The following is a 27,098-nucleotide window of genomic DNA, read 5'->3' as shown; positions in this document are numbered from 1 at the left end:
TATTGTATATAAGCAATAAAAAGGTTTTACACACACACGCACATATTATACTTTAACTGTACAACATTATACAACTCCCTCTAAATTCATGCTCACCACCTACTGATTATTCTTCCAGCTCCAAGCTCCCCAACTCATAGTTTAATCAGGGCAGTTCTTTTGCTTTTATTATTTTTTACATTGATGTTCATCATTTGATGTCTTCAGAAGCTAAAGAGTTATTTTGTGATTCACTGCCCTATCATAAATTGATCCTCCAACTTAAAAAGTCTCAAGTTTAATACTTGATTATACTGTTTCACACTGAATAAATGCTTCATGTATATACATTAATCTTGTCTCCTTAAAGTGGTAGCTCCTTAAGGGTAAAGGACTCATTTCTCCTTTCACCTTGGTGCCCAACACATACCTACTGACCGATAGAAGAAATGAAGTAGCAAGTGTCCTGATTTTTATCCTTAAAGCCTTGCTACTCAGTTTACGGTAAACTGCTTTTTTCCCCCACATATATAAGAATTAAATTGTTATACAAAATTACATGTAATTTTAACTAATTGGATCAATTATAAAAGTCTCATTCTTCTTAAAGCCATTCAGCTTCATAAGAATTCAGAAAGTTTTAATAAATTTAGGAACTAATATATCTGGAGGATTGCTTTCTTCATTCCCACACCTTCAGATCCCTTACTTACCTTACTGTATGCTCTCTGGATTAAGTAACAAGATAATTACTCAACTGCCCCTGGGAGCACACTCCATGTTGGCTATTTAATTAAAAGATAGGTATATGTGCATTCATATTAAATGAACTCAAAGTATTTTTAATTGGTTACAATAAGGAACTCTTCTAAGACTTGAAAAGCAACATACCATAAAGTCAAATTGAATATCAAAACCAAAAGGTCAGGCAGATTCTCCAAGAGCAGAAAATATATTTAGTTCTCCCTTATCACTTTACTTTTCAACTGCATGTAGCAATTTCTTCTGCCATTAAAAACACACACTTTGGCTATCTATATGCTAGCTTTTCCTCACATCTTTCACTCACATTTCCACTCTGAGTCTTTAGTATCTTTACCACCTCACTCTTGATTTCATTTACATCACAACTGCAAAAATCCTGAATACTGAACAGGTTAGCAATATCACAAATATTTGTTAAATTCAATATTAAAAGTTACTGACAAGGAATCAACTTCTGGAAATTTGTTACAGCCTATTTTTTAATAATCTGTTGATACAGGACAGAAACACATAATCCCTAACTCTTTGCTTGAAGAAAGGTAATACACAGAAGATAGTTACATTTAGAAATGGCTTGCGGCAAGATGACAAAGAAATACAACATCTAATTCCAACTGTATTTAAAATCATCTTCTTTTCCCTTCCTTCCTCATTTCTAGAAATTTTGAACTTGGCTGCGACAGTAAAGACAGAAAGAAGTGGTACAAGTTGAAGAAAAAAAGTCAGGGAGACCCTACAGTAGCCATTCTGTGACAATTTTTCTATGCAGAAGGAACAAGTAAAATTAAGATCTTTAAAAAAAATTCCCTTCTACCTGAAGTATTATATTATGATTTTTAAAAGATCTAAATTTTACAAACATATACTAGAAAGTGCTAACTAAAAAATATTTTAAGAAAGTCAACATTGCAACAAAAAGAATAAAATATCTAGGAATAAACCTACCTAAGGAGACAAAAGACCTGTATGCAGAAAATTATAAGACACTGATGAAAGAAATTAAAGATGATACAAATAGATGGAGAGATATACCATGTTCTTGGATTGGAAGAATCAACATTGTGAAAATGACTCTACTACCCAAAGCAATCTACAGATTCAATGCAATCCCTATCAAACTACCACTGGCATTTTTCACAGAACTAGAACAAAAAATTTCACAATTTGTATGGAAACACAAAAGACCCCGAATAGCGAAAGCAATCTTGAGAACGAAAAATGGAGCTGGAGGAATCAGGCTCCCTGACTTCAGACTGTATTACAAAGCTACAGTAATCAAGACAGTTTGGTACTGGCACAAAAACAGAAATATAGATCAATGGAACAGGATAGAAAGCCCAGAGATAAACCCACACACAAATGGTCACCTTATCTTTGATAAAGGAGGCAAGCATATACAGTGGAGAAAAGACAGCCTCTTCAATAAGTGGTGCTGGGAAAATTGGACAGGTACATGGAAAAGTATGAAATTAGAACACTCCCTGACACCATACACAAAAATAAACTCAAAATGGATTAAAGACCTAAGTGTAAGGCCAGACACTATCAAACTCTTAGAGGAAAACATAGGCAGAACACTCTATGATCATACATCACAGCAAGATCCTTTTTGACCCAGCTCCTAGAGAAATGGAAATAAAAACACAAATAAACAAATGGGACCTAATGAAACTTAAAAGCTTTTGCACAGCAAAGGAAACCATAAACGAGACCAAAAGACAACCCTCAGAATGGGAGAAAATATTTGCAAGTGAAGCAACTGACAAAGGATTAATCTCCAAGATTTACAAGCAGCTCATGCAGCTCAATAACAAAAAAACAAACAACCCAATCCAAAAATGGGCAGAAGACCTAAATAGACATTTCTCCAAAGATATACAGATAGCCAACAGACACATGAAAGAATGCTCAACATCATTAATCATTAGAGAAATGCAAATCAAAACTACAATGAGATATCATCTCACACCGGTCAGAATGGCCATCATCAAAAAATCTAGAAACAATAAATGCTGGAGAGGGTGTGGAGAAAAGGGAACACCCTTGCACTGTTGGCGGGAATGTAAATTGATACAGCCACTATGCAGAACAGTATGGAGGTTCCTTAAAAAACTAAAACTAGAACTACCATACGACCCAGCGATCCCACTACTGGGCATATACCCTGAGAAAACCATAATTCAAAAAGAGTCATGTACCAAAATGTTCATTGCAGCTCTATTTACAACAGCCAGGACATGGAAGCAACCTAAGTGTCCATCATCGGATGAATGGATAAAGAAGATGTGGCACATATATACAATGGAATATTACTCAGCCATAAAAAGAAATGAAATGGAGGTATTTGTAGTGAGGTGGATGGAGTTAGAGTCTGTCATACAGAGTGAAGTAAGTCAGAAAGAGAAAAACAAATACAGTATGCTAACACATATATATGGAATCTAAGGGGAAAAAAAGGTCATGAAGAACCTAGTGGCAAGATGGGAATAAAGACACAGACCTACTAGAGAATGGACTTGAGGATATGGGGAGGGGGAGGTATAAGATGTGACAGGGTGAGAGAGTGGCATAGACATATATACACTACCAAATGTAAAACAGATAGCTAGTGGGAAGCAGCCGCATAGCACAGGGAGATCAGCTCGGTGCTTTGTGACCACCTAGAGGGGTGGGATAGGGAGGGTGGGAGGGAGGGAGATGCAAGAGGGAAGAGATATGGGAACATATGTATATGTATAACTGATTCACTTTGTTATAAAGCAGAAACTAACACACCATTGTAAAGCAATTATACTCCAATAAAGATGTTTAAAAAAAAAAAAAAAAGAAAGTCAAGTTCTCAGACCTTATGTACCAAGTACTCATTACCCCTATCTTCTCAAGTTACCCTATAATTAACTCTAGAATTAAACTGACACACAGACTGTCCTACTCTTAAAGGTGCTCATACATTCTTAATGGCAAAGAATCAGCCTTAATTAAAGGACATCCAGAGGGGTAGGTCATGCATAAACAAACAAAACCCTTGTAACAATGGTTACAAATAAATAAGCAAAGATATTTGCTTAGTTATTAAAAAAAAAGAAGAGGCAAGCTGAGCTACACAGAACACAGACCAAACTCAAATGAAGATGAGGTAAACAGATTAACTTTCCCAAAGCTTATGCACATTATAAATTAGAAGTGATAGGACAAAACTGAATATAGTCAGATAAAATAGTTAATGTGGGAGAGAAAAATAGCAGAACCCTTTAAAGTACAAAAGCCAAACACTAAAGCACAGGATTCTGGGAACAATTTATAAAGAATCGAACAACCATAAGACTTCACACTCACAGAAAAACACAATAACTGATTTTCACATTTACTCAAGTATTTGAGTGCCTGCTATGTGAAAAGCACAGTTCTAGCAATGCAAAGATGAATCATCAGACTTGGATTCTAGTAGGGTACAGGCAACATTGTTATAAATAATTAAAATCAAATAGGAAGGGTAAAGAAGTGTCCTAAGAATGGTAAACAAAGTGCTAAATGAGTTCAGATTAAGAAGTTATTCATGTTGGGGGAGATCAGAAAAGGACTCATAACATTTGAGCTGGACATTGCAAGCTAAAATTTACATTGGGAATGATTAAGAGGAGTATTCTGGGCAACAGGAATAGAATGAGCAAAGGCAGAGGCTGGAAAGCAGAAGGCATATACAGAACATAGCAGGGCTTCCCTGGTGGCGCAGTGGTTAAGAATCCGTCTGCCAATGCAGGGGACACGGGTTCGAGCCCCGGTCCGGGAAGATCCCACATGCCATGGAGCAACTAAGCCCATGCGCCACAACTACTGAAGCCCCCGCGCCTAGAGCCCGTGCTCCGCAACAAGAGAAGCCACCACAATGAGAAGCCCACGCACCACAATGAAGAGCAGCCCCCGCTCGCTGCAACTAGAGAAAGCCCATGCGTAGCAATGAAGACCCAACACAGGCAAAAAAAAAAAAAAAAAAAAAAAGAACATAGCAAACTTCAGTCTGACTAGAGTATAGGTTTTATACAAGACTACGAAAAGCTGGAAAAGTATAAAAGAAGCCAGATCATAACTCTGAATGCTACAACAGATCTTCAGTGGTGAGTCAGGAAGAATCATTAAGGATTAAGAGGCAAGGGAATCTGATTTGGATAGAATTTACTGAACAATAAATGGTTGGGGATGAAAGGCATGGGAGAAGAGGAGACATCAAATAGGTTATTGTGAGAGGTCATGTAGACCTCAGTTCCAGTGGTGACAGTATAAGAGGGAGAAGGCAGAGTTCTAAGTTAGACACCAGGTGTCTACAATGTGTAAGGTACCATTCCACTCCACTGAGAAACTTTTAAAATCTTAACACATCATTCTCACTTTTAAGGAATTGGTAATCTGGAAAAATAATAAATGTTAAAGCACTGAGAGCTAATAAGATAATATATGATTTCCAGATAAATATTACAAACAGAAAATACTGCACTTGAAGAAATCAGGAGAGGGGAAAAAAATGGTCAGTGGAGGCTTTATTAAAGAGGTTGGAGTTGATCTGCACCTCAATGAAAAGGTAAAATTTCAAGAGGGGAGGGATAAAATTTCACATAAAGGGAGTTTTTTTTAAGTTAAATAATTTGTTTAATAAGAGCAAGATATGTGAGATACATTGAGGTACTTTCCAACAAAATAGTAAACAAAACACTAATACATTAAAAAAAAAAAATTCAGGGCTTCCCTGGTGGCGCAGTGATTGTCTGCCTGCTGATGCGGGGGACGCGGGTTCGAGCCCTGGTCTGGGAGGATCCCACATGCCGCGGAGCAACTGGGCCCGTGAGCCACAACTACTGAGCCTGCGCGTCTGGAGCCTGTGCTCCGCAACAAGAGAGGCCGCGATAGTGAGAGGCCCGCGCACTGCGATGAAGAGTGGCCCCCACTTGCTGCAACTAGAGAAAGCCCTCGCGCAGAAACGAAGACCCAACACAGCCAAAAAATAAATAAATAAATAAATAAATAAAACAGTAGGGACCACAGATTAATATGGGCACAACCAGAATGAAGGATCATTAAGTTTACTTTAAAAAAAAAAAAAAAAATTCAACTACCTGAACTTAACTTCATAAAGATACCAGAAAAACAAGGTATTATCACTATTACAGCTCTGAATGCTTAAAAATGAGTATTTTCTTATATTCTAGATCTTTAAAGGAGAGGGGTTACTTTTAATGAGTTCTACAGGAGAGACTAAGCCTTAAAAAAAAAAGTAACCTTCAGTGAGTTTGCAATATCCAAAATGTTATGTTATCTGTGAAAGAAGTTCCTCAAGACACAACATAATCTGATAAACTCTCTTCATATTTTACATGTAAGTGATATGAACCAGGATATGAACTCAGACCCATCTGACTCCAAAACCAGAGCTACACTTGCACTCAGTGCTGTATTACCAATAATTTTTCTTCTGATTTTAAAACCTCAAGTGTATTAATCACAAAGTGCACAGCAGAAGGGATTAGTAAATCTCAAACTATATAACTACTGCAAAAGTGAGAGATACCGCTTTATTTATATATGTATATATATATTCAGATTAAAGTACTGTAAAGCGCTTTTTTGTTGTCAATGAATATTAATTTAACAGAGTGCCACTCCTGAATTAGCCATGAGAAATGGGGGTCTTAGAGTGACTAGTGGTTTCTCAATCTGTTCACTTACACCTTTCAAAGCTGGGCTACCTACCTGGCTCTTTCCTCTTATCAACCCTCATTCCTCAGCCTTTCATGACTTATCCTCCCTCTCACAACCCTTCTAAGACTGCCCTTGATGGGCAGATTTCCTCTGTATTCTTTTTAAACATTCAGGAAGGAAAGAGTAGACAGCATGCCAAATTTCTTTGTTTTTTACCTTCTAATTCAAGAAAAGCTCTAACCTCTTCCCTCCAATTTCTTTAAGGACAAAGATTTAAGTCCTTTCTCACAAAATAAACATTTTGTTATAGAATATAAACAAGGTGAAAAAACCTATTTTATCATTAATTATTTTAAACCAATTCCTATATTTAATATTATTGGGATTTGATTTTTGGGATTGATTCCTTAAAAATGATCCATTATAAAGGAAAAGGCACTAGGAATGTGCATAATTCTTACAAAACATTCTACTGCACTTGCCTCAAAATAAATATATTAATTCATTTAAAAGAAATCCAGTCATTCAACCAACAACTGAGTGCCTAATGTGTGCCAGGCACTATTTAGGCACTTGGGAAACAACAATTTTTTAAAAACTCCCCTTTCCTCAGGGAGTTTACCACCTAGCAGGAGGAGACAGATAATAAACAATAAATATAATAAGTAAAGATAATGTGTTAGAAAGTGATAAATGCTATGGGGAAAAACAGAACAGGGTAAGCGAGAATTCCAGGGTGCCAAGGCAACTGCACTTTTAAATAGGGTGGTCAGAGAGGGTGTAAGAAGGTGTCATTTGACTAAAAACTTGAAGGTAAGGGAGTCAGCCATGATGATACCTGGGGGAAGAGTACTCAAGGCACAGAAAAAAACAGAGTAAGGTCCTGGAGTATCCTAGGAACAAGGAGACCAGAGGAAGCCAGCAAAGGGCAGAGTAGTAAGAGGTGTCGTAAGAGCTATGTATGGGAGCAGAGGGTATAGATCATGTAGGGTTTATGGGACACTAAGGAATTTGGCTTTTACTTTGAACGAAATGAGGATCCACAGAAAGCTGAATAGAGTGCCATGATCTGTTTTACCATAATCACTCTGGACGATGGGTTAAGCATAGACTAAAGGGAGGGTAAGGGTGAAAGCAGGGAGACCAGTTAGGAGGCTACAAAAGAAACCCAGGAGAGAAATACGTACTTCCCATCAACTTTGACCACAGTAGTGCAGTGCTTACATTTAAGCATAAATAGATAAAACAAATCTCAGATCCTGCTAATAAGAAATAACTGGATCTTACAAAAGATTTTTATATAGAGCTCTTGGCATATAGATACATTGTACATCTTTTCTTTTAACCACTCACTGCAGAGAAATACCAGATGTGTTCCTTTATAATCAGTTATGCCCTCCATGAATTTTTTAAAAATCCTACTGTAACTGAGACTATTCTTTAAGGAAATAAGCCAATATTTCTGTAGCTCTGTCAATTATACACTATTTTTGAAGAAACAAATAAGTCACTTCTATCCCCTGACAATATAAATCATTTACCTTGGATTACTGTTTCTCAGACCACCTGATTTACATTCCTAAAAACCTCAATTCCTTCACGTAAGACAAATTTCTACAAAAGTTTCTTTTTATGCTTCTATCTTTAAACAAATTACTTCTTTCAAATTGATGCCAAATTTGCATATCAGTATCTGGGTCGTTCACTTCAGGAAATGGCAACCACAAAAAACTCCCGCTGTCACAAACAACATGTTTCAAAAAACGTTCCTTCATGACACCAAAAAAACTCTCATCATCTTATCCTCCTGGAAAAGGCAAATTCCCATAAATTCTAAAGAAGTTATTCTTAACACTGTATTTGTCATAAGGATATAAGAGATAGAGTGTAGAAAGTCAAAGATATCTGACTTGCCTAGAAGGGGGCTAGGGAACATGGAAGGAGATTTTGAAATAAAACCTCATACCTCTAAAAAAATTTGCTTATGAAACTGAAATAAGCACACTGTCCTATAGCATTTATGAAGGAAACCAAGAGTGAAATATAAACTATTTACTTGCTTCAAAGACTCAGAAAAACATCTAGACTTAGCTTGGATTTTTTAAGAGACTTCCCTTGTGACAATTCTTTGGAAGAAATGGGTGTGTAAATTTACAAAACAACTGAATTCAAATTCATTAATTCACTCAACATTTAAGTGCTTATGTGCCAGAAATTGCACTAAGCACGGGGGACATAGTCCCTGTTCTCAAGGGCTTACAGTCTTCACTTACTCCAGTTACTAAGCATCTACTATGAGCCAGATGCTGCATATACAACAAACAGGAAACAGGGTCCCTACCTGCATGCAGCTTATACTGGAGGAGGGAAATGCCTCAAGAATGAGACACACATCTAACTAAACAAGGATAACATTCAAGTGTTAAATGGGCTGCTTATGAAAGTGTGGACACTTCCTTCAGGGGGGACACAAAGAAGGGAGTAACGGATTCAGGGTGAGAGGGAGGGGAATGTAGGGACTTCAGATACAGTTGAGTCCTCAAAGAGGATTACGTGTTCACCGCTGACCTTGGGGGAAGGGCTCCAAACAGAGGGGGCAACTGGAGCTAAGGCAGAGAGGTGTGAACAGGCTGTTGTATTTGATAGGCCTGGAATATGAATGTGAGAGAGAAATCATGGAGACTTCTCTATGCCACAATTAAAAGACTGGACTTTATTGGCATATATGAAAGGCCCCTGAAGGGCTTTATTCAGAAAACGAGCATATGTGATCAGGTTTTTCTGGTGTGGTGAGACACTGATTTACATAGGAATGAGAAAAGAATAACACTAGATAATGATGTCACCACATGAAACAACAAAGGAGACTGCCCAGTTTGAAAATTAAACCCCATTCATGAAAAAAATTAAGCCACTTAACTATGCAAGCCCTTCTGGGGAAAAAGTTTTTAATCAGCATCATTTAAAATTGAAAAAGTAGAGAAAAGGTTTATATATATTACGGATTATAACATCTGCATATCTATTTTGAGTTTTCTAAAGCGGTCTTTAGCTCTTTATTAATTGTGTAAAGATATCTGGAGCTGCTGATTGCTGTACAAAAAGCAGTGAAGCTATTTAGAAGACAAGTTTTTGATACAAAGGGAGAACCACGAGTAACAGAAGGTATTTCTCAAGTAAGGTTTGAAGGTTTCCAAAGTTCAAGATAAGCAAGTTCTCTTAAGTCAGCGCGTTTAAAAGGTGTGTCATAGGGGTGGAGCAAAAGGAGGGATTAAAAATTAATATAAACATATATATAAACAAGTAACTCGATGTTGCTGGAACCAAAATCACTACTTGGAAATCTCCTCCCAAGCAGAGGGAGAAATGAACGCCTACCAGATCCAATGAATACAGACAGACAGGAGGGAGGAGAGAATGATCACACTTGAAAGTATAAACGGGGGGGAGGGGGTAACCACCTATCCAGAACCCAAAATCCAGCCGGCGATGCGATGAGGAAATCATCTCCAAACCTTACAGTTCAGACATAAAGGCAGGAAAATATCACTTCCAAACTCCACCATCTAACCACCAGCCACAGGCCAAGGGGATATCACACATACTCGAATCCCAGAACTCAAGGACAAGTACCATCCCCACGCAGTGCTTGAGGGGAGGTGAAGGATTCCCCCTATCCTGAGGGTGGGGAGCAATCACCCTCATACCCAGCCCTAAGGGGGTCAGTGCCCCTCAGGCCAGGTGTTGCCGAGGCCAGGGGCAGTGACAGCCCCGAAAATCCCACAATCTCAGCCAGAGCTGCCCCTACTCCTCGCACCCCCGTTCCCCAACACACACCCTCCCCTACCTGATATGGCGGCGGCGGCTCCTGATCCGGCTCCGTCCCCTCGCCAAAGCTAGCCCGGTCGGACTGAGACTCGTGAAGCAAGGAGATGTCATCCGAAGTGGGAGACTTGAGGCAGTTCCCCATCTTCCGGGGCTGGGGTGTGTGATCTGGGGGAGGAAGAAAGCAGTAGCGGGGTCGTTCGCACGCTCCGCGGTCAGCCTCGGTCAGCGAGGTGGGGTCGGGCGGCAGGCCGGGGCTCAGGCGGCGACGGCTAACCCGCCCCCCGGCGCCGCCGAAGAGCCGCTCATGACAGCCCCCGGGGTTGGGGGCTTAAGGCTGGGCCGCGGTTTCCCTAGGGTCGCGGCGGTAGCCTCCTACGAGGCGGCGGCGGCGGCGATGGGGGGGGGGCGGGGAGACGAAGCACTTCCCCACCCCGCCCCCCCGCGGGGCGGCGGCGGCCACGGAGCTGCTGGGCCTAATCCAGGTCAGGAGCGGGGGGGCGCGGCCGTCGCGGCTCCCTCAGCTGCTGCCTCAGCTGCTGCTGCCCCCGCCGACGCCGGAGCTGCAGCCACGGGCCTCATCCTACTCCGCCTGAAAGCGGCGGCGACGGCCAGAACGAGGCCAGCTGCGGCCCTGCGTCACGCCGCCGTGCGTTCTCTGGTCCCGCCCCCGGCGCTGGGAGGCGTGGGCGGCTCTCAGCTGCGCGTCCCCCCCTCCCCCCCGCCTCTCTTGCCTTCTCCAGTACCCAGCAGCTGTTCTTGGGCCTGCGTGAGTTTCTGCTTCTGTGACAGTCTGAGACGTGACTCCGAAACCTCTCCTGCGTCTCCCGTGCCTCCCCAGACGCACTGCGCTCACCTCGCTTGTCTCAGCTCTTACCTGTGCGCTGTTTTGACAGTCTTCTCACCACCGTCAGCCAAGTGATCTATTTTTAAACCCGTATCTGAATGGATCACTCCCATGATTAAAATGTTAAAAGGTTTACCATTTATCCCTTCAGAATAGAGTCCAAACTCACTAATGAACCTTCCCTACTTCCCCAGTCACTTCCTAAACCTCCTACATCACAGCCAGAAAGATTCTTCTACCAATTGTTCTCTTTCTTTCCATTCCCACCACCATAGTACGAGCTACCATCATTTCTCTACTGTAATACTTTGAACTCTTTCCCCTGCATTCACCATTGCTCCCATTCAATCCACTATTTGTACAGTTGAGTTATCTTTTTTAAATATAAATATGATCATGTCATTCCCCTAGGGGGAATTTAAGCCTTTTAAAACCTTCAATGGCTTCCCAATGCTGTTATGACTAAGTATTAATTGTTAAATTGTTTACAAATCTGGCTACCTCTCCAATCTCAGCGGCATTGTTCCCTGCATATTCTAAACTCTAGGATGTCTAAATAAAGTAGTTTCAGTTATCTAGAGGACTATTCCCTCTGGCTGAGGCCTTTACCCATATTTTTTCTCTGACAGAAACTCACTTCTTCCCACTCCTGACCTTATACCTCCCATTAAGGTAAACTTTATCCCCACTTGTCTTCCTGGACTCAACTTTGGTACCCCTGGGAAACCTCTCCTAACCCTCCAGTCTGGGTTAGTTGCCTCCTCTGTGCTCTCAGTCCCTGAGCATCTCTCTGTCACAGCCTGATCAAGCTGAATCATCTGTACCTCCTCTGTGCAAGGCCTGGCACATTGCCTAAGGCAATGTAGGCTTTCTTCTTGGTTGAATGAACAAAGAGCTCAAGAAGCAATGTATGTAAAGGAAGGAAATAAGAAAGATGAGAATGTTCCTAATATTCATTCAACAAGAGACTAAAATTGGGTCTTGACTCCATTTCTTTCATTCATCATTTACTGATTTTTTTTTCCCCTAGACCCTATGCTAGGCACTAGGGAAACCTGGCTAGTTCCTGATGGAGCCCAGAATCCAGCTGGGAAGACAAGTAAACAGATGAGTTCTTCTGTCACCCACCACCAAAGGTTTTTAGAGGGCACAGAAGGGAGTGATTAGACCATTGGGTGAGGATCAGAAAGGATTCTTGGAAGCAGAACTGTGTCAAACTGGCATGGGCCTAAGTGCTCTAACTTTGGAGTCCCTATTCTATAAAATCACATATTTTATTTAAATGTACTCATATCTCATATTAAATATAACCATTTTGCTATTTACCCTCTTTTCCAAGACTTGCCTTCCTTCCTATTAATGGCTCCCACCTAAATAGGTGTATCCCTAATGCCATGTTTTTTATCAGAATCTTTCACACATCCCCAAGAATCATTACTTAATTCTCTGGCTTGGACAAATAAAATTATTGGATCATTTGGGAGGAAATTTTCAGGCATTTGCCTCTTTTCTCCTATTGCCATTTTCCTTGTCCCCTCTGAACTATTGCGACAACTTCTTAATGAAGCCCTTGCCTCTGCACCATCAATCCATTCTCCACACTACTGCCATGAAAAATGTAATCAGAGAGCATTCATAGACTTGTGGTTCAGAAATTTAGCATGGCATTAAGACCTTGAACCATTTGGTCCCATCCTGATCTCCCATATGACTCTGACTCCAACCAGGCATCCTATATTCCAGCCATATCACACTACTTACCATGCCCTCAGTTTTCACTGTGCTTTTCCACTTCTGATCTTTTGCCATCTTTTGCCATGCTGTTCCCTTCTGTTGAAATCCAACTATCTTTTAAGACCCTCCTTAAATACTACCTTCTTCATGTAACTGTCCTTTATTTCACTTAGTTGGAATATATATAACTATATAAAATAAATGGGATCTATTATTGTATTATATTGTGTATATCTATATAACATGTGAATATTTTAACATAATTCATATATATATATAAACAGATATGTATGTATATGTGTGTGTGTGTGTGTGTGTGTGTGTGTGTGTATATATATATATATATATATATATATATATATATATATATAAAATCATAACTTCCACTTATTAGCCTGAGCCTTGAAAGGTTAATGTTGACATTCCTGTTTTATAGGAATAGAAACATGGCTATTCAGGGGTAAAGCCAAGATGTGAATTATATACCAGTTGCCTTTATTAGGTTGTGGGAGGGAACTACAACTTTTTTTCATCCTGATATTCTTTTCTCAGTGTATAAAAACAAGAAAGTGGGGGAAGACTTATCTTGAATGCCTTTAGCATCTACATGTACCTTTGTAAGGAGGTAGTTATTCAATGAACTTTCTTCCTAATCCAAATTTAGAAAGGAGCCCTTGGGAAGTGTCCTGTAGACCAGAGAGTGTGATCTAATCACAAAATGTAATTTTAAATAAAAAAAGTAACCAAGACTATTGAAGTGACAAAGACTCTCCTAGACCCAACTCTAGTCAGGCTCCTCTAAGCCCTCAAGGCCCTAACCTTGGGTTCTGTGCTTAGCCCACTTATTCCAGTTTTAGCAAGATTCTAGCTGAGTTAGTTTAGCCAGAATCCCCCTCCCTCAGTATCTGACCACCTTGGCCTGCCTTCAGCAGAAATCCTATCAATGGGTTTAGCCAGAATTCCCTTTTAACCCTGATGTTTCCTCTTTGTAATTTTCCATCCACTTTCTCCCGCCCTATTCCTTGCCCATAAATCCCCCCTTGTCCTTTTTGTATAATACAGAGTGAAGTCCAGTTCTATACTGAGGTTTCTCTTCCCCTTTTGCAATAGGTCCTGAATAAAATTTGCCTTCACTGCTTTAACTTGTCTGGTTCTGGTTTTCTCTGACAGCAGGAGATCTAATGCAGAAGCCGATATGAAAATCTAGTACCCTCTGTTGAGCCAGATTTTTTAAAATAGTCTTTATCTTTTTAGACCAGTTTTAGGTTCACATGAAAACTGAGCAGAAGGTACAGAGATTTACCATACACCCCTGCCCCTGTACATGCATAGCCTCTCCCATTATCAACACCCTGCATCAGAGTGGTACATCTGTTACATTGATAAGCTATCACACAAAATCCTTGCTTAAGTTAAGGTTCACTCTCAGTGCTGTACATTCTATGGGTTTAGACAAATGTATAATGATGTGTATCTACCATTATAGCATCATACAGAATAGTTTCACTGCCCTAAAAATCTTCTGTGCTCAGCCTATTCATTCTTCCCTTGCCCCTAACCCCTGGCAACCACTGATTTCTTAACAGACTCCAGAGTTTTACCTTTTCCAAAATGTCATATATTTAGAATCATACAGCATGTAGTCTTTTCACATTGGCTTCTTTCACTTAAATGAAAACTAAGGTTCCTCTGTTTCTATCCATGGCTTGGTAACTAATTTCTTTTTAGCACTGAATAATATTCCACTCTCAAGATGTCCCACAGTTGGTTTATTCATTTATCTACTGAAGGACATTTTAGTTGCTTCCAAGTTTTGGCAATTATGAATAAAGCTGCTATAAATATCTGTGTATAGGGTTTTTTCCCAATTTTTTTACTGTAGTAAAATACACTTAACATAAAATTTATCACCTTAACCATTTTTAAGTGTACAGTTCAGTATTTAATACGTTCATAATATTTTGCAGCCATTACCACCGTTCATGTCCAGAATGCTTTTCGTCTTGTAAAACCAAAACTACCCATTAAACAATAACTATCTTTTTTCCCTCCCCTCAGCTCCTGGTAATCACCATCCTACTTTCTGTCTCTATGATTTTGACCACTCGAAGTATCTTATAGAAGTATAATCATACAGCATTTGTCCTTTTGTGACTGGTTTATTTCATTCAACATAATGTCTTCAAGGTTCATCCATGGTATAGCATATTGCAGAATTTCCTTCTTTTTTAAGGCTGACTGCTGTAATATTCCATTATATGTATATACCACATTTTGCTTATCCATTCATTCATTGATGGACACTTGGGTTGCTTCCACATTTTAGCTACTATCATGCTGCTATGAACATGGATGTACAAATATCTCTTCAAGACCCTAATTTCAATTCTTTGATTATACACCCAGAGTGGAATTGCTGTATTATATGGTAATTCTATGTTTAATTTTTTGAGGAACTGTCATACTGTTTTTTCACGGTAGCTGTACCATTTTACATTCCCTCAAACAGTATGTTTGCAGGTTTTTATGTGAACATAAGTTTTCAACTAATTTGGATAGTACCAAGGAACACAATTGCTGGATTGTATGGTAAAAGTGTGCTTAGTTTTGTAAGAGACTACTAAACTGTCTTCCAAAATGGCTGTACCATTTTGCATCCCCACCAGCTATGAATGAGTGTTCCTGTTGCTCCATATTCTCACCAGCTTTTGATGTTGTCAGTGTTTGGGTTTTGGCTATTCTAATAGGTACATAGTAGTATCTCATTGTTATTTGATTTCCATTTCCCTTAAATTTTCCTTTCATATGCTTATTTGCCATCTGTATATTTTAATTGGTGAGGTGTCTGTTGAGGTTTTGGCCCATTTTTAAAAAGGGTTGTTTATTTTCTTGTTGTTGAGTTATAAGAGTTCTTTATATATTTTAGAGGACAGTCCATTATCAGGTATATCTTTTGCAAATATTTCTTCTCAGTCTGAAGCTTGTATTTTCATTCTTTTGAAAGCGTCTCCTGCTCAGCAGAAATTTTTAATTTTAATGAAGTCCAGCTTATCAATTCTTTCTTTCATGGATTATATCTAAAAAATCATCACCAAACCCAAAATCATCTAGATTTTTCTCTTATGGTATCTTCTAGCAGTTTTATATATTTGTATTTTACATTTAGATGTGATCCATTTTGAGTTAATTTTTGTGAAGTGTGTAAGGCCTGTGTCTAGATCCATTTTTTCACATGTGGGTGTCTAGTTGTTCTAGTACTATTTGTTGAAAAGATTATCTTTTCTCCATTGTATTGCCTTTTCTCCTTTGTTAAAGATCAGTTGACTATATTTATGTGGGACTATCTGGGCTCTTATTATGTTCCACTAATCTGTTTGTCTATTCTTTCACCAATAACATACTGTCTTCATTATTGCAACTTTATAGTAAGTCTTGAAGTTGGGTAGCATCAATCCTCCAACTTGTTCTTCTTTTTCAATAATCTATTTGTTATTCTGGGTCTTTTTGCCTCTCCATATAAACATTAGAATCAGTTTGTTGATAACCTCTAAATAACGTGCTGGGATTTTCATTGGGATTGCATTGAATCTATAGATCAAGTTGGGAAGAACTGACATCTTGACAATACTGAGTCTTCCTATCCATGAATATGGACTATCTCTCCATTCACTTAGTTCTTCTTAGATTTCATTAATCAAAATTTTGTAGTTTTTCTCATATAGTTCTTATACATATTTTATTAGGTATGTATCTAAGTATTTCATTTTGAGGAGTGCTAATGTTAAGTGATATTGTGTTTTTAATTTCAAATTCCACTTGTTCATTACTGTTTATATAGAAAAGCAATTGACTTTTGTATGTTAACACTGTATCCTCCAATCTTACTATAATCACTTATTAGTTCCAGGAGGGGTTTTTTGTTGATTCTTTTGAATTTTCTATAGAGATAATCATGTCTTCTATTAACAAAATCAGTTTGATTTCCTCCTTCTCAATCTGTATAACTTTGATTTCCTTTTCTTTTTTTTTAACTTTTATTTTATATTGGAGTATAGCTGATTAACAATGTTGTGATAGTTTCAGGTGCACAGCAAAGGGACTCAGCCATACATATACGTGTGTCCATTCTCCCCTAATTATTTCTTTTTCTTGTCTTATTGCATTAACTAGGACTTCCAGGACAATGCTAAAAAGCAGTGGTGTGAGGGTACATCCTTTCCTTGTTCTTTATCTCAGTGGAAAATCTTCTCACTAATGTTGGAATCTCACCATTCAGTATAATGCTACTGCAGGTTTTTTTGTAGATATTCTTTATCCCATTGAGGAAGTTCCCCTCTAGTACTAGTTTACTGGGAGTATTTATCATGTATGAGTGTTGGATTTTGTCAATGCTTTTCCTACATCTATTAATATGATCATGTGATTTTTCTTTTTGAGACTGTTAAGGTTGTGATGTAATGGATTATATTAATTGATTTTCAAATGTTGAACGAGCCTTGCATACCTGGGGAAAATGTCACTTGGTATATAATTCATTTTATACATTGTTAGATTCTATTTACTAATATTTTGTTGAGGACTTCTTACATCTATGTTCATGAGAAAGACTGGTCAGTTTTCTTTTCTTGTAACGTCTTTCTCTGGTTTTGGTAATTATAGTAATGCTGGCCTCATAGGATGAGTTGGAAACTATTCCTGCTGCTCTATCTTCTGAAAAACACTGAGAGAATTGGCATAATTTCTTACTTAAATGTTTATTTTATTTTTTCAAATTTATTTATTTATTTTTATTTTTGGCTGCATTGGGTCTTTGTTGCTGCTCATGGGCTTTCTCTAGTTCTGGCAAGTGGGGGCTACTCTTGGTTGCAGTGCGTGGGACTCTCATTGTGGTGGCTTCTCTTGTTGCAGAGCACAGGCTCTAGGCGTGCGGGCTTCGGTAGTTGTGGCATGTGGACTCAGTAGTTGTGGCTCATGGGCTCTAGAGCGCAGGCTCAGTAGCTGTGGTTCACGCGCTTAGTTGCTCCGCAGCATGTGGGATCTCCCCGGAGCAGGGCTCGAACCCCTGTCCCCTTCATTGGCAGGTGGATTCTTAATCATTGCACCACCAGGGAAGCCCCTTAACCATTTTTAAGTGTACAGTTCAGTGGTTTTAAATACCTTCACATTGTTGTACAGCCATCACCACCATCCATTCCCATACCTCTTTTCATCCTGTAAAACTGAAACTTAATAGGTATAGCGATACCTATTAAAAAATAACTCTCTAGTTATCACTGTGCACAAGCATTCCAATTTCTCCACATCCTTCTCAACACTTGTTGTTTTCTGTTTTTTTGATAGAAGCCATCCTAACTAGTGTCAGGTCATATCACATTATAGTTTTTTTTTTTTAATTTTTTTTTTTAATTTTTATTTATTTATTTATTTATGACTGTGTTGGGTCTTCGTTTCTGTGCGAGGGCTTTCTCCAGTTGTGGCAAGCGGGGGCCACTCTTCATCGCGGTGCGCGGGCCTCTCACTATCGCGGCCTCTCCCGCTGCGGAGCACAGGCTCCAGACGCGCAGGCTCAGTAATTGTGGCTCACGGGCGTAGTTGCTCCGCAGCATGTGGGATCTTCCCAGACCAGGGCTCGAACCCGTGTCCCCTGCATTGGCAGGCAGACTCTCAACCACTGCGCCACCAGGGAAGCCCTATAGTTTTTTTTTAATATTTATTTTTATTTATTTATTTGGTTGCGCTGGACCTTAGTTGTGGCTTGCTGGCTTCTTTTGTTGTTGTTGTTTTTATATTCTTTTTTTCTTTTTTTTTGAATTTTATTTTATTTTATTTTTTTATACAGCAGGTTCTTATTAGTTATCTATTTTATACATATTAGTGTATATATGTCAATCACAATCTCCCAATTCACAACCCCTCCCTGCCCCCACCCAGCTGGCTTCTTTAGTTGTGGCACCTGGGCTCCTTAGTTGTGGCTTGCAGGCTCCTTAGTTGCAGTTCGCCAGCTCCTTAGTTGTGGCATGCATGTGGGATCTAGTTCCCTGACCAGGGATCGAACCCAGGCCCCCTGCATTGGGAGCGTAGAGTCTTAACCCCTGCACCACCAAGGAAGTCCCTACATTATAGTTTTGATTTACATTTTCCTAATGATCAGCAATGGTGAGCATCTTTTTGTGTGCTTCTTGGCTATTTGTATATCTTCTTTGGAGAAATGTCTATTCAAGTACTTTGCCCATTTTTGAATCAGGTTGCTTTTTTATTGTTGAGTTTTAGAAGTTATCTATATATTCTATATATTTATGCCTTATCAGATAAATGATTTGCAGATATTTTCTCCCATTCTGTTGTTTTCCTTTTTACTCTGTTATAGTGCCTTTTGATGCACAAAATTTAAAATTTTTCATAAAGTACATTAGTCTGATTTTTCTTTTGTTATTTATGTTCTTAATTCATAGCTAAGAAATCATTTCCAAGTTCAATGTTTTGAAGCTTTTGTCCTATGTTTTCTTCTAAGAGATTTATTCTTTTAGGCTTTACATTTAGGTCCATGATCCATTTGGAATTTTTTAATATTATGTTAGCTAAAAGTCCAACTTCATTATTTTGCATATGTAGATCCATTTTTCCCAGAATTATTTGTTGAAAAGACTGTTCTTTCCCCATTGAATGATCTAGGGACTCTTGTCAAAAATCATTTGACCATATATATGATAGTTTATTTCTGGGGTCTCTATTCTACTCCATTGGTCTATATGTCTGTATTTATGACAGTACCACACTGTTTTGGTTACTGTAGCTTTTTAGAAGTTTTGAAATCAAGAAGCGTGAGTCCTCCAGTTTTGTTCTTCTTTTTCAAGATTGTTTTGACTATTTGTGGTCTCTTGAGATGTCATGTGAATTTTAATATGCTTTTTTTTTTATTTTTGCAAAAAAAAAGTAGTTGGTATTTTGGTAGGGATTACATTGAATCTGTAAATTGCTTTGGGTAATATTGACATTTAAACAATATTAAATCTTCCATTCCATAAATACGAGATGTGTCTCCATTTATTTATGTCTTATTTAATTTCTTTCAGCAATGTTTTATAGTTTTCATTGTACTTAACCTCCTTGGTTAGTTCTTAAGTATTTTACTCTTTTTGATGCTATTGTAAGAGGATTTTTTTTTGTAACTTCCTTTTCAAATTGTTCATTCTTAGTATGTAGAAATGCAACTGATTTTTGTGTTGACTTCGTATCCTGCTTTTTTGCTGGATTAATTAATTAGTTCTAACAGGGTTTTTTTTGGGGGGGGGATCTTTAGGATTTTCTACATATAAGATTACACCATCTGCAAATAGAGATACTTTTACTTCATTCTTTCCAATTTGGGTGCTTCTATTTCTTTTTCCTTGACTAATTTCTCTGGCTACCACTTCCAGTGCTATGTTGAATAGAAGTGGTGAAAGTGGGCATCCATCCTTACCTTGGTCCTGATATTAGATGAAAAGCTTTCAGTTCTTCACCACTGAGTATGATGTTAGCTGTGGGTTTTCATATACAGCTTTTGTTATATTGGGGTCATTTCCTTATATTCTTAAGTTTGAGTGTTCTGTATCATGAAAGGGTGTTGAATTTGACAAATGCTTTTTCTGTGCCAGTTGATATGATTATGTGGGTTTCTCCCCCTTCATTCTGTTAATGTGATGTATTGTATTGATTGATTTTCATATAATGAAACATCCTTGCATTCCAGGAATAAATTGCACCTGGTCATGGTGTATAATCCTTTTAATATTTTGCTGAATTTGCTTTGCCAGTGTTTTGTTGAGGATTTTTGCATCAATGTTCGTAAGGGATATTGATCTTTAGTTTTCTAATAGTATTTTTGTCTGGCTCTGGTATCAGGGTAATGCTGGCCTCACAGAATGAGTTAAGAAGTGTTCCCTCCTCTTCAATTTTTTGCAAAAGTTTGGGAAGGATTGGTGTTTGTTCTTTTTAAAATGTTTGGTAGAATTCAACAATGAAGGCATCAGGAAGGGGGTTTTCCTTCGAAGGGAGATTTTTGGTTGTGAATTCAATCTCTTTACTCATTATAGGTCTAGTCAGATTTCCTGTTTCTTTGTGATTTAGTCTTGGGTTATTTTTCTAGTAATTTGACCATTTCATCTTGGTAATCCAATTTGTTGCTATATACTTGTTGATAGTAATCTCTTATAATCCTTGTTATTTCTGTAGAATCTGTAGTTATGTCCCCACTTTCATTTCTGATTTTAGTAATTTGAGTCTTTTCTCTTCCTTTTTGGTCCCTCTAGCTAGAGGTTTGTCAATTTTGTTGATTTTTTGAAGAAACAACTTTTTGTTTCATTGTTTTTTTTCCCATTGTTTGTATATTCTGTTTCATTTATCTCTGCTTTATCTTTATTATTTCCTTTTTCTTCTGCTAGCTTTGGGTTTAATTTGTTCTTCTTTTTCTAGTTCCTTAAGTTGTACAGTTAAATTGTTGATTTGAGATCTTTATTTTTTTAAATGTGTTTATAACTACAAATTTTCCCCTTACAACTGATTTCACTGAGCCCTATAAGTTTTGGTATGTGTGTTTTGCCAGCTATTGTTGTAGAGTGTACTATTATTTTTAATAAGCTGCTTCTCTTTCCATTGTTTATTATTAATATACAAAATATACAAAAGCAAAAGAAAAAGAAAATACTCATCCTCAAATCCATTGTGGCTCTAACACAAGACTGTGCACAAAATCCAACCAATGCACTGTTTTCTTAGAAAACAACTGATGCTGAGACAAGTGAAGGAGAGGGCTGTGAGAGGACAAGTCATCTTATTGAATCCACCCAGGAAAGCACTTGGTGGGGATTCAGAGGTGGCTGACAGGGCAAGGGAGCTGGAGGCCTCACACTGACAAGGTTCCAGGTGGAGGCCAGGAGCATGCTAACTCCCAGAGTAGTGCAAGTAGTGTGACTGTCAGGCCCAGCACACTGGGCTTCAGCTGATAGAAAGCTGGTCTCACTGAAGTGTTTTACAGTTTCCAGAATGAGCTGTAGACCACCATCAATGGCCTCACCTATGCAAGCTGAAACTTTCACTGGATGCCAGTATGAATTTGCCATCATTGAACCTAGCAGACCCATGATGCAAACTTGGGTATTCACAGAAGATTGCAAAGTCTTACTTGAGAAAGGACTCAGAATGTAAAGCTTGTGTCAGAGGAGGAATGGACATGATGTGTATTCCAGAACTCAAATCCAGCTGGATTGAGCCTTCTCAGTGCAGTAAGATACACAATACCCCTTTTGCCATCTCCCCACCCCATAAGGAAGAATGAATTTGACTGGGATGATTTCATAAGTGCAGCTGATCCTGCATCAGAGTTCTGTGTGCATGTGGAGGACCCACAGTAGGAGAGCAGAGGTATTCTCCAGGATAACCAGCTTTAGGTTCTCAGGTAAAAAGGGTAATACCAGAAAGGGGCTTGGGATACAGGGAAAATCTCCTCAAAAAGTGAAGGCAACTGGGTCTCCTCTTAAACAGTCCAAGGTACAGAATGTGTCCAGTCTCTCTCCTCCCAGACTGGAGGAAAATATGTACATCAATGTGCACCAGTGATCAGAAAACCCACAGGAACCCAGGCAGGTGGGCCCTGAGGGGGCCAGCTCATCAGCTGGGGAAAAGGGAAAATGGGCCTCACAGAAGCCATAAAAATGTGGAAGGAGCAAGGCTACAGTCCATAGGGGTGTGTGTGGATGGGGCGGGCAGGTGGTTCCCTAGGGCAGGAGGGGCCATTGACACTCGGGTGGTAGAAGGCGCAGTTGTTCTCATAGAAGCAGTTGCTATGAGAACATCATGATATGTCAACAAACAGGGCAGTTTGACATGTTTTTTCCATGGCTGTGGCCTCCATCATGCCCTTGGTGACCCCCTCCTCCATGGCCAGGGCCATCATAGCCATGGTACTTACGAGGGGGTGGCCTTCGATGGTCGTGGCCTCAGTGACCAGGGACATAATGAGGCCGGTGGCCATGGGGCCTCCCATATCCAGGGCCGTCATAGGGCTGATGTCCATCACCAGCACCCATTCCTCCACCAGGGCCTTCATGGAGACCATTCCCACTGCCTCCAACCATGCCTCCACCATGGCCCCCTCGTCCATTTGGGGGTCCTCCTCCAGAGCAACCTCCTCTGGTCCCTCAGAATGGAAGAGGAGGAAGAGTTTCATTTCCTCCTTGGCCACTATGGCCTCTATGGGATGGTCCAGGACCTGGTCCTGGTACCCCCAGCGTCAGGCCACCCTGCATGGGGACACCTGGGTCATCCTAGAAGAGATTGCACTGCCCCCAGGGAGGGGTTGGGGGACCCAGGAGACATGGACCACTGGCCCACCAGGGCCCCCAGGGCCTCCATGGGGACTTGGCATAGGTCCCCTAGGTCCAGGGGGGGAAGTGCTGCATGCCCTTGGGGGCTCCCGGGGCCTCCCGGTAGAAAACCATTGGCTATCAGATCAGGGCCTAGGAGTCTGTGTGGCACCGGCATCTGCTTGACCTTGTCTGAAGAGTCTGTTTGCTTCAGCTGTTCCTCTGCGGGATGACTGTTAGGGCTACCCATGATGGAGGGACGATCTCCTGGACATCGATGCCTCCTCCTCCAGAACCCTGGGGGCCCTTCCCGGCACCCATGTTTTCCATAAGATCATCCAGAACAGAAGGCAACTTGGAAACACTTACCCCGTCGGGTGAACCACAGCCCACCCAACCTAATAGGCTCCAGGGTCTCAACATATGGGGTTTTATCCATGGAACATTCCTCATCTAGGGGGATGAATTTTGGAGGGATAGGCTCATAGGGCTCAGAATCAGGATTGTGAGGACTTTCCTTGCTCAGGAAGAGCTCCTGAAGGATCCCCTTCTCCTGCTCAGCCTGGATGTACTACTGATCCTGGCTACTGCTTCCAGGGGTGATGAGAGGTGAGAGCAGCACAGGAGCCGGGGGCACACCCAGGGCACATTCTCCTCCATGTTGTTGTCGCTCAGACACCAGGCTATCTCAAACGCCTGTTGGTCTGACAATATCTCTCACTTAGCTGACTCGCCAAAGTCCTTGATCTTATTCACATTTACTCGTTCAGTTTCATTCAGTTCAAAATAGAAATACTCTCTGTTTGCCCTCCTCAGGTCACGTCACAGTTTTCCTCTTCCTGCCCTTCTGGGTCAGCTGGCTAGGATCTCCACTGGCTTTGCATCCCAAGCTTCTGGTTCCAAAGAGGTGGTATCCATGAGTTCTGGGACTTCAACAGGGGGAACTGGGGTCCCTGGACGTTCTGTGTCCTCAGAAGGCCTCAGAAGGAGGTGCTGGCTCTAGGGAAGAAGGTTTGCTGTGCTTGGTTCTGTGCTTGTTTTCCATTCAAACGGGCTTGACTTGGCAGCTGTGGGTGACAACACCTTCTTCTTCTTCTTAATTTTGATGCCTGGAACAGGTGCTGAATTGAGCACATCCAGAAAGCCCAGGCCCTCCATAGGCTATGGTGGGATGATGTTCACTTTGATCTCTTTGGTGGCATTGGGTGTCGTGTTGAGTGGCTTGTATTTCTTCTCTGCAAGGGGTGCAGCATCTCCTGGGGCAGCTGTGGAACTCTGACACTTGAGGGAGATGGGTTTAAGGTTGTACTTGTCAGAAACCACCACTGCACTGGCATTCTTCTTTACAGGCACCAAAGACGGGGTCTCCAGCTCTAGCCTAGTGGAAAGGAATGGGACGTGACTGGGCACCATGGTTCAGAGAGACCTGGGCTTCTCCCTCTTCTTCTCTGGGGCCTCCTCAGTCTGAGTCTCAGCCTTCACCTCAGTCAAAGGTCACTCAGGAGGGGTGGTTCAACTCTTTCCCTCTTCTTTCCGTTTCTTCTTATCTTTCTCAGCAGGCTGGGTACTGCTCTGGGAGTGGATGACAGTCATTCAGTCGCTGATAAGGACTGAGGCCAATTTCCAGAGCTCTTCATCCTTACTTGACTTGCTCAGCTCTTCACCAGTTTGGCTGTGTTGTGCTGGTTGAGATGGTCAACAGTGAGTGGTAGATGCTGCAGCGTCAGCAGAATTTGCTGCAAGAGGGGAATGTTGTTGGTTGTCTTTGAATACTTCAGCCAATTGTTAAGAAACTTGTAACTACCAACATCAGTAAACTTGACCAATATTTCTAGTGAACAGGTCTGCAGGAGAGTGTTCAAGTAAATACGACTCACTATCTTTCATGCTTCCTTTATCATACTGAAGATCTTCAAAATCCCATCCACACTCTTGACTTCCCCATCTCAGTTAAGGAAGCTATCCAGCTTCCTGATCGAGGTTTTATCGGGCTTGGGGTGGAGGGGGTTAAAATTTGGGGAAAAAAAATAAAACAACCAACCAGAACCCAAAACTCAATTATTTGGGAGGCCTCATTGGATCAGAAAGTCTCTTTAAAAAAACTAAGGCCAGCTCAGTATTCATCCCTCCCACCACCAACTCCATGTAGGGAGGGGTGTTGTAGAAAAAAAGTTCTGAGTGGATTCAAAAAAGTAAACGCTGGATGAGTGAATTTGGGTGTGTTTGGGAAGGGAGGGTTGTTAATTATTTTTGAAGCTATGTGGTGATGGTCCTTCAGCCACAGATTTCAAGTCCCAGGCAGAGTGGGCTGGTGGGGTGGGCAAGATAGGTGGGAAGGGGTGGGAAGACACAAGTGGTTGGGCTTGTGGCTGCTGTTTTTCCTCCCCTGACACCCTCAGGTTCCTTTCAAGGTCTTCGATGTTGCTGTGGTTTGTTTCTTTTATCCTTGTGGCCATCCTGTCTTTCTCTGAGAAAATTCAAACCTCCAAAAGAACCCCAGAATCGAGCCTTCTATTTCTCCCTTCAATTCCATCAGAAGGAAAAGAAAAAAATGTGGGGGGGAGGAAATAGGGGTGCCAGCCCTTGAAATCCCCTGGAATTTAGCTATACGGGTAGGAGCTTGCAACAGGGTGGGATGCGCAGCAACAACTGCCTGCCGCTTTGTCTGCACCTCTGTGGTCAGAAGCAAGTCTTCCCCTGGAAGTTGTAAGCAAGCCTTCAATAGACTCCAGAGTTCCAAATAGTTACATGAGGCAGATTCTGCTAGTGAAGTTGTTGTCTAGGTGGGGAGATAGAAACCTGGTGCTTTCTACTTTGCCGTCTTCCCAGAATCCTCTCTTGCTAACATTTTGTCCTCTGAAGCATGAATTGTGGTGATTACAATCTTTACAGTAAAACCAGGAGCTAAAACTGCCAGTAGTCCTCTTTTGGAGTTTCATTCTAAAGGAAATTTTTAAATAAAAAATAAATACATAGGGCTTCCCTGGTGGTGCAGTGGATAAGAATCCGCCTGCCAATGCAGGGGACACGGGTTCGAGCCCTGGTCCGGGATGATCCCACATGCTGCAGAGCAACTAAGCCCGTGTGCTACAACTACTGAGGCTGCACTCTAGAGCCCATGAGCCACAACTACTGAGCCCTCATGCCACAACTACTGAAGCCCGCGTGCCTAGAGCCCGTGCTCTACAACAAGAGAAGCCACTGCAATGAGAAACCCGCGCACCACAATGAAGAGTAATCCCCGCTCGCCACAGCTAGAGAAAGCCTGAGCAGCAATGAAGACCCAACACAGCCAAAAATATAAATAAATAATTAAATATATATATATATGTGTGTATATTTCACTGACAGACAATCTCAGAAACAATGATCCAAATGTTTGATCATAGGGAAATATTAAGTAATTGTGTATTTACTCCAAGAGGTATTTTCTAAAATGGTCACTCTCTATATTACTTTCTGTTCCATTGCCTTGCTTTAATTTGCTTTATAGCACCTGACATTTGAATTGTTTGTTGTATGTCTCTCTCACTGGCATTAAGTCCTCAGGGTAAGAGCTTTGGCATATTCATTACTGAATCCTTGTCATCTAAAATAGAACCTGGCAAATTATAAGAACTAGGTAAATATTTGTTGGGTATATGCATGAATGAAACATGAAATTTTGGGGGGACATACTATTCAGTAAAAAGTGCAGAAAATAAAATGAAACAATTAAAACAATAAAAAATGACACACGTTGACAGAGTTTGGAATTTAGGAACTTGGAGACAATGGTCACCAAGGTTATGTGGAGAAATGAAAAACAGTTTACACGATAGGAGACAGGATTGTCGGCAATGTTTTCTCCCCCTCTTTCTCTTTATTCCTGGTGTTAGTGTTTCAAAATGGTCTTTGCACTGAAAAAAACAACT

At 40.4% G+C, this 27,098-nt stretch overlaps 1 protein-coding gene and 1 pseudogene across 1 annotated transcript in view; both read right to left on the bottom strand.

Annotated features, from left to right (window-relative positions):
• The window catches only part of RNF11 (ring finger protein 11), a 35,801-nt gene extending 24,950 nt beyond the window's left edge, over positions 1-10,851 (bottom strand). The window contains exon 1 of the mRNA XM_007164480.3: positions 10,283-10,851. Within this exon, the coding sequence (XP_007164542.1) occupies positions 10,283-10,405 (123 nt within the window). The 5' untranslated portion in view covers positions 10,406-10,851. The remainder of the gene's footprint in view (positions 1-10,282) is intronic.
• An 11,699-nt stretch (positions 10,852-22,550) lies between these two features.
• Positions 22,551-25,640, bottom strand: LOC103004615 (serine/threonine-protein phosphatase 1 regulatory subunit 10-like; annotated as a pseudogene).
• Positions 25,641-27,098: the final 1,458 nt, after the last annotated feature.

Source organism: Balaenoptera acutorostrata, chromosome 1, assembly GCF_949987535.1.
Source record: "Balaenoptera acutorostrata chromosome 1, mBalAcu1.1, whole genome shotgun sequence".
Lineage (NCBI taxonomy): Eukaryota > Metazoa > Chordata > Mammalia > Artiodactyla > Balaenopteridae > Balaenoptera > Balaenoptera acutorostrata.
Note: the sequence above shows the minus strand (reverse complement) of the source record. Positions and strands in the feature narration are given on the sequence as shown.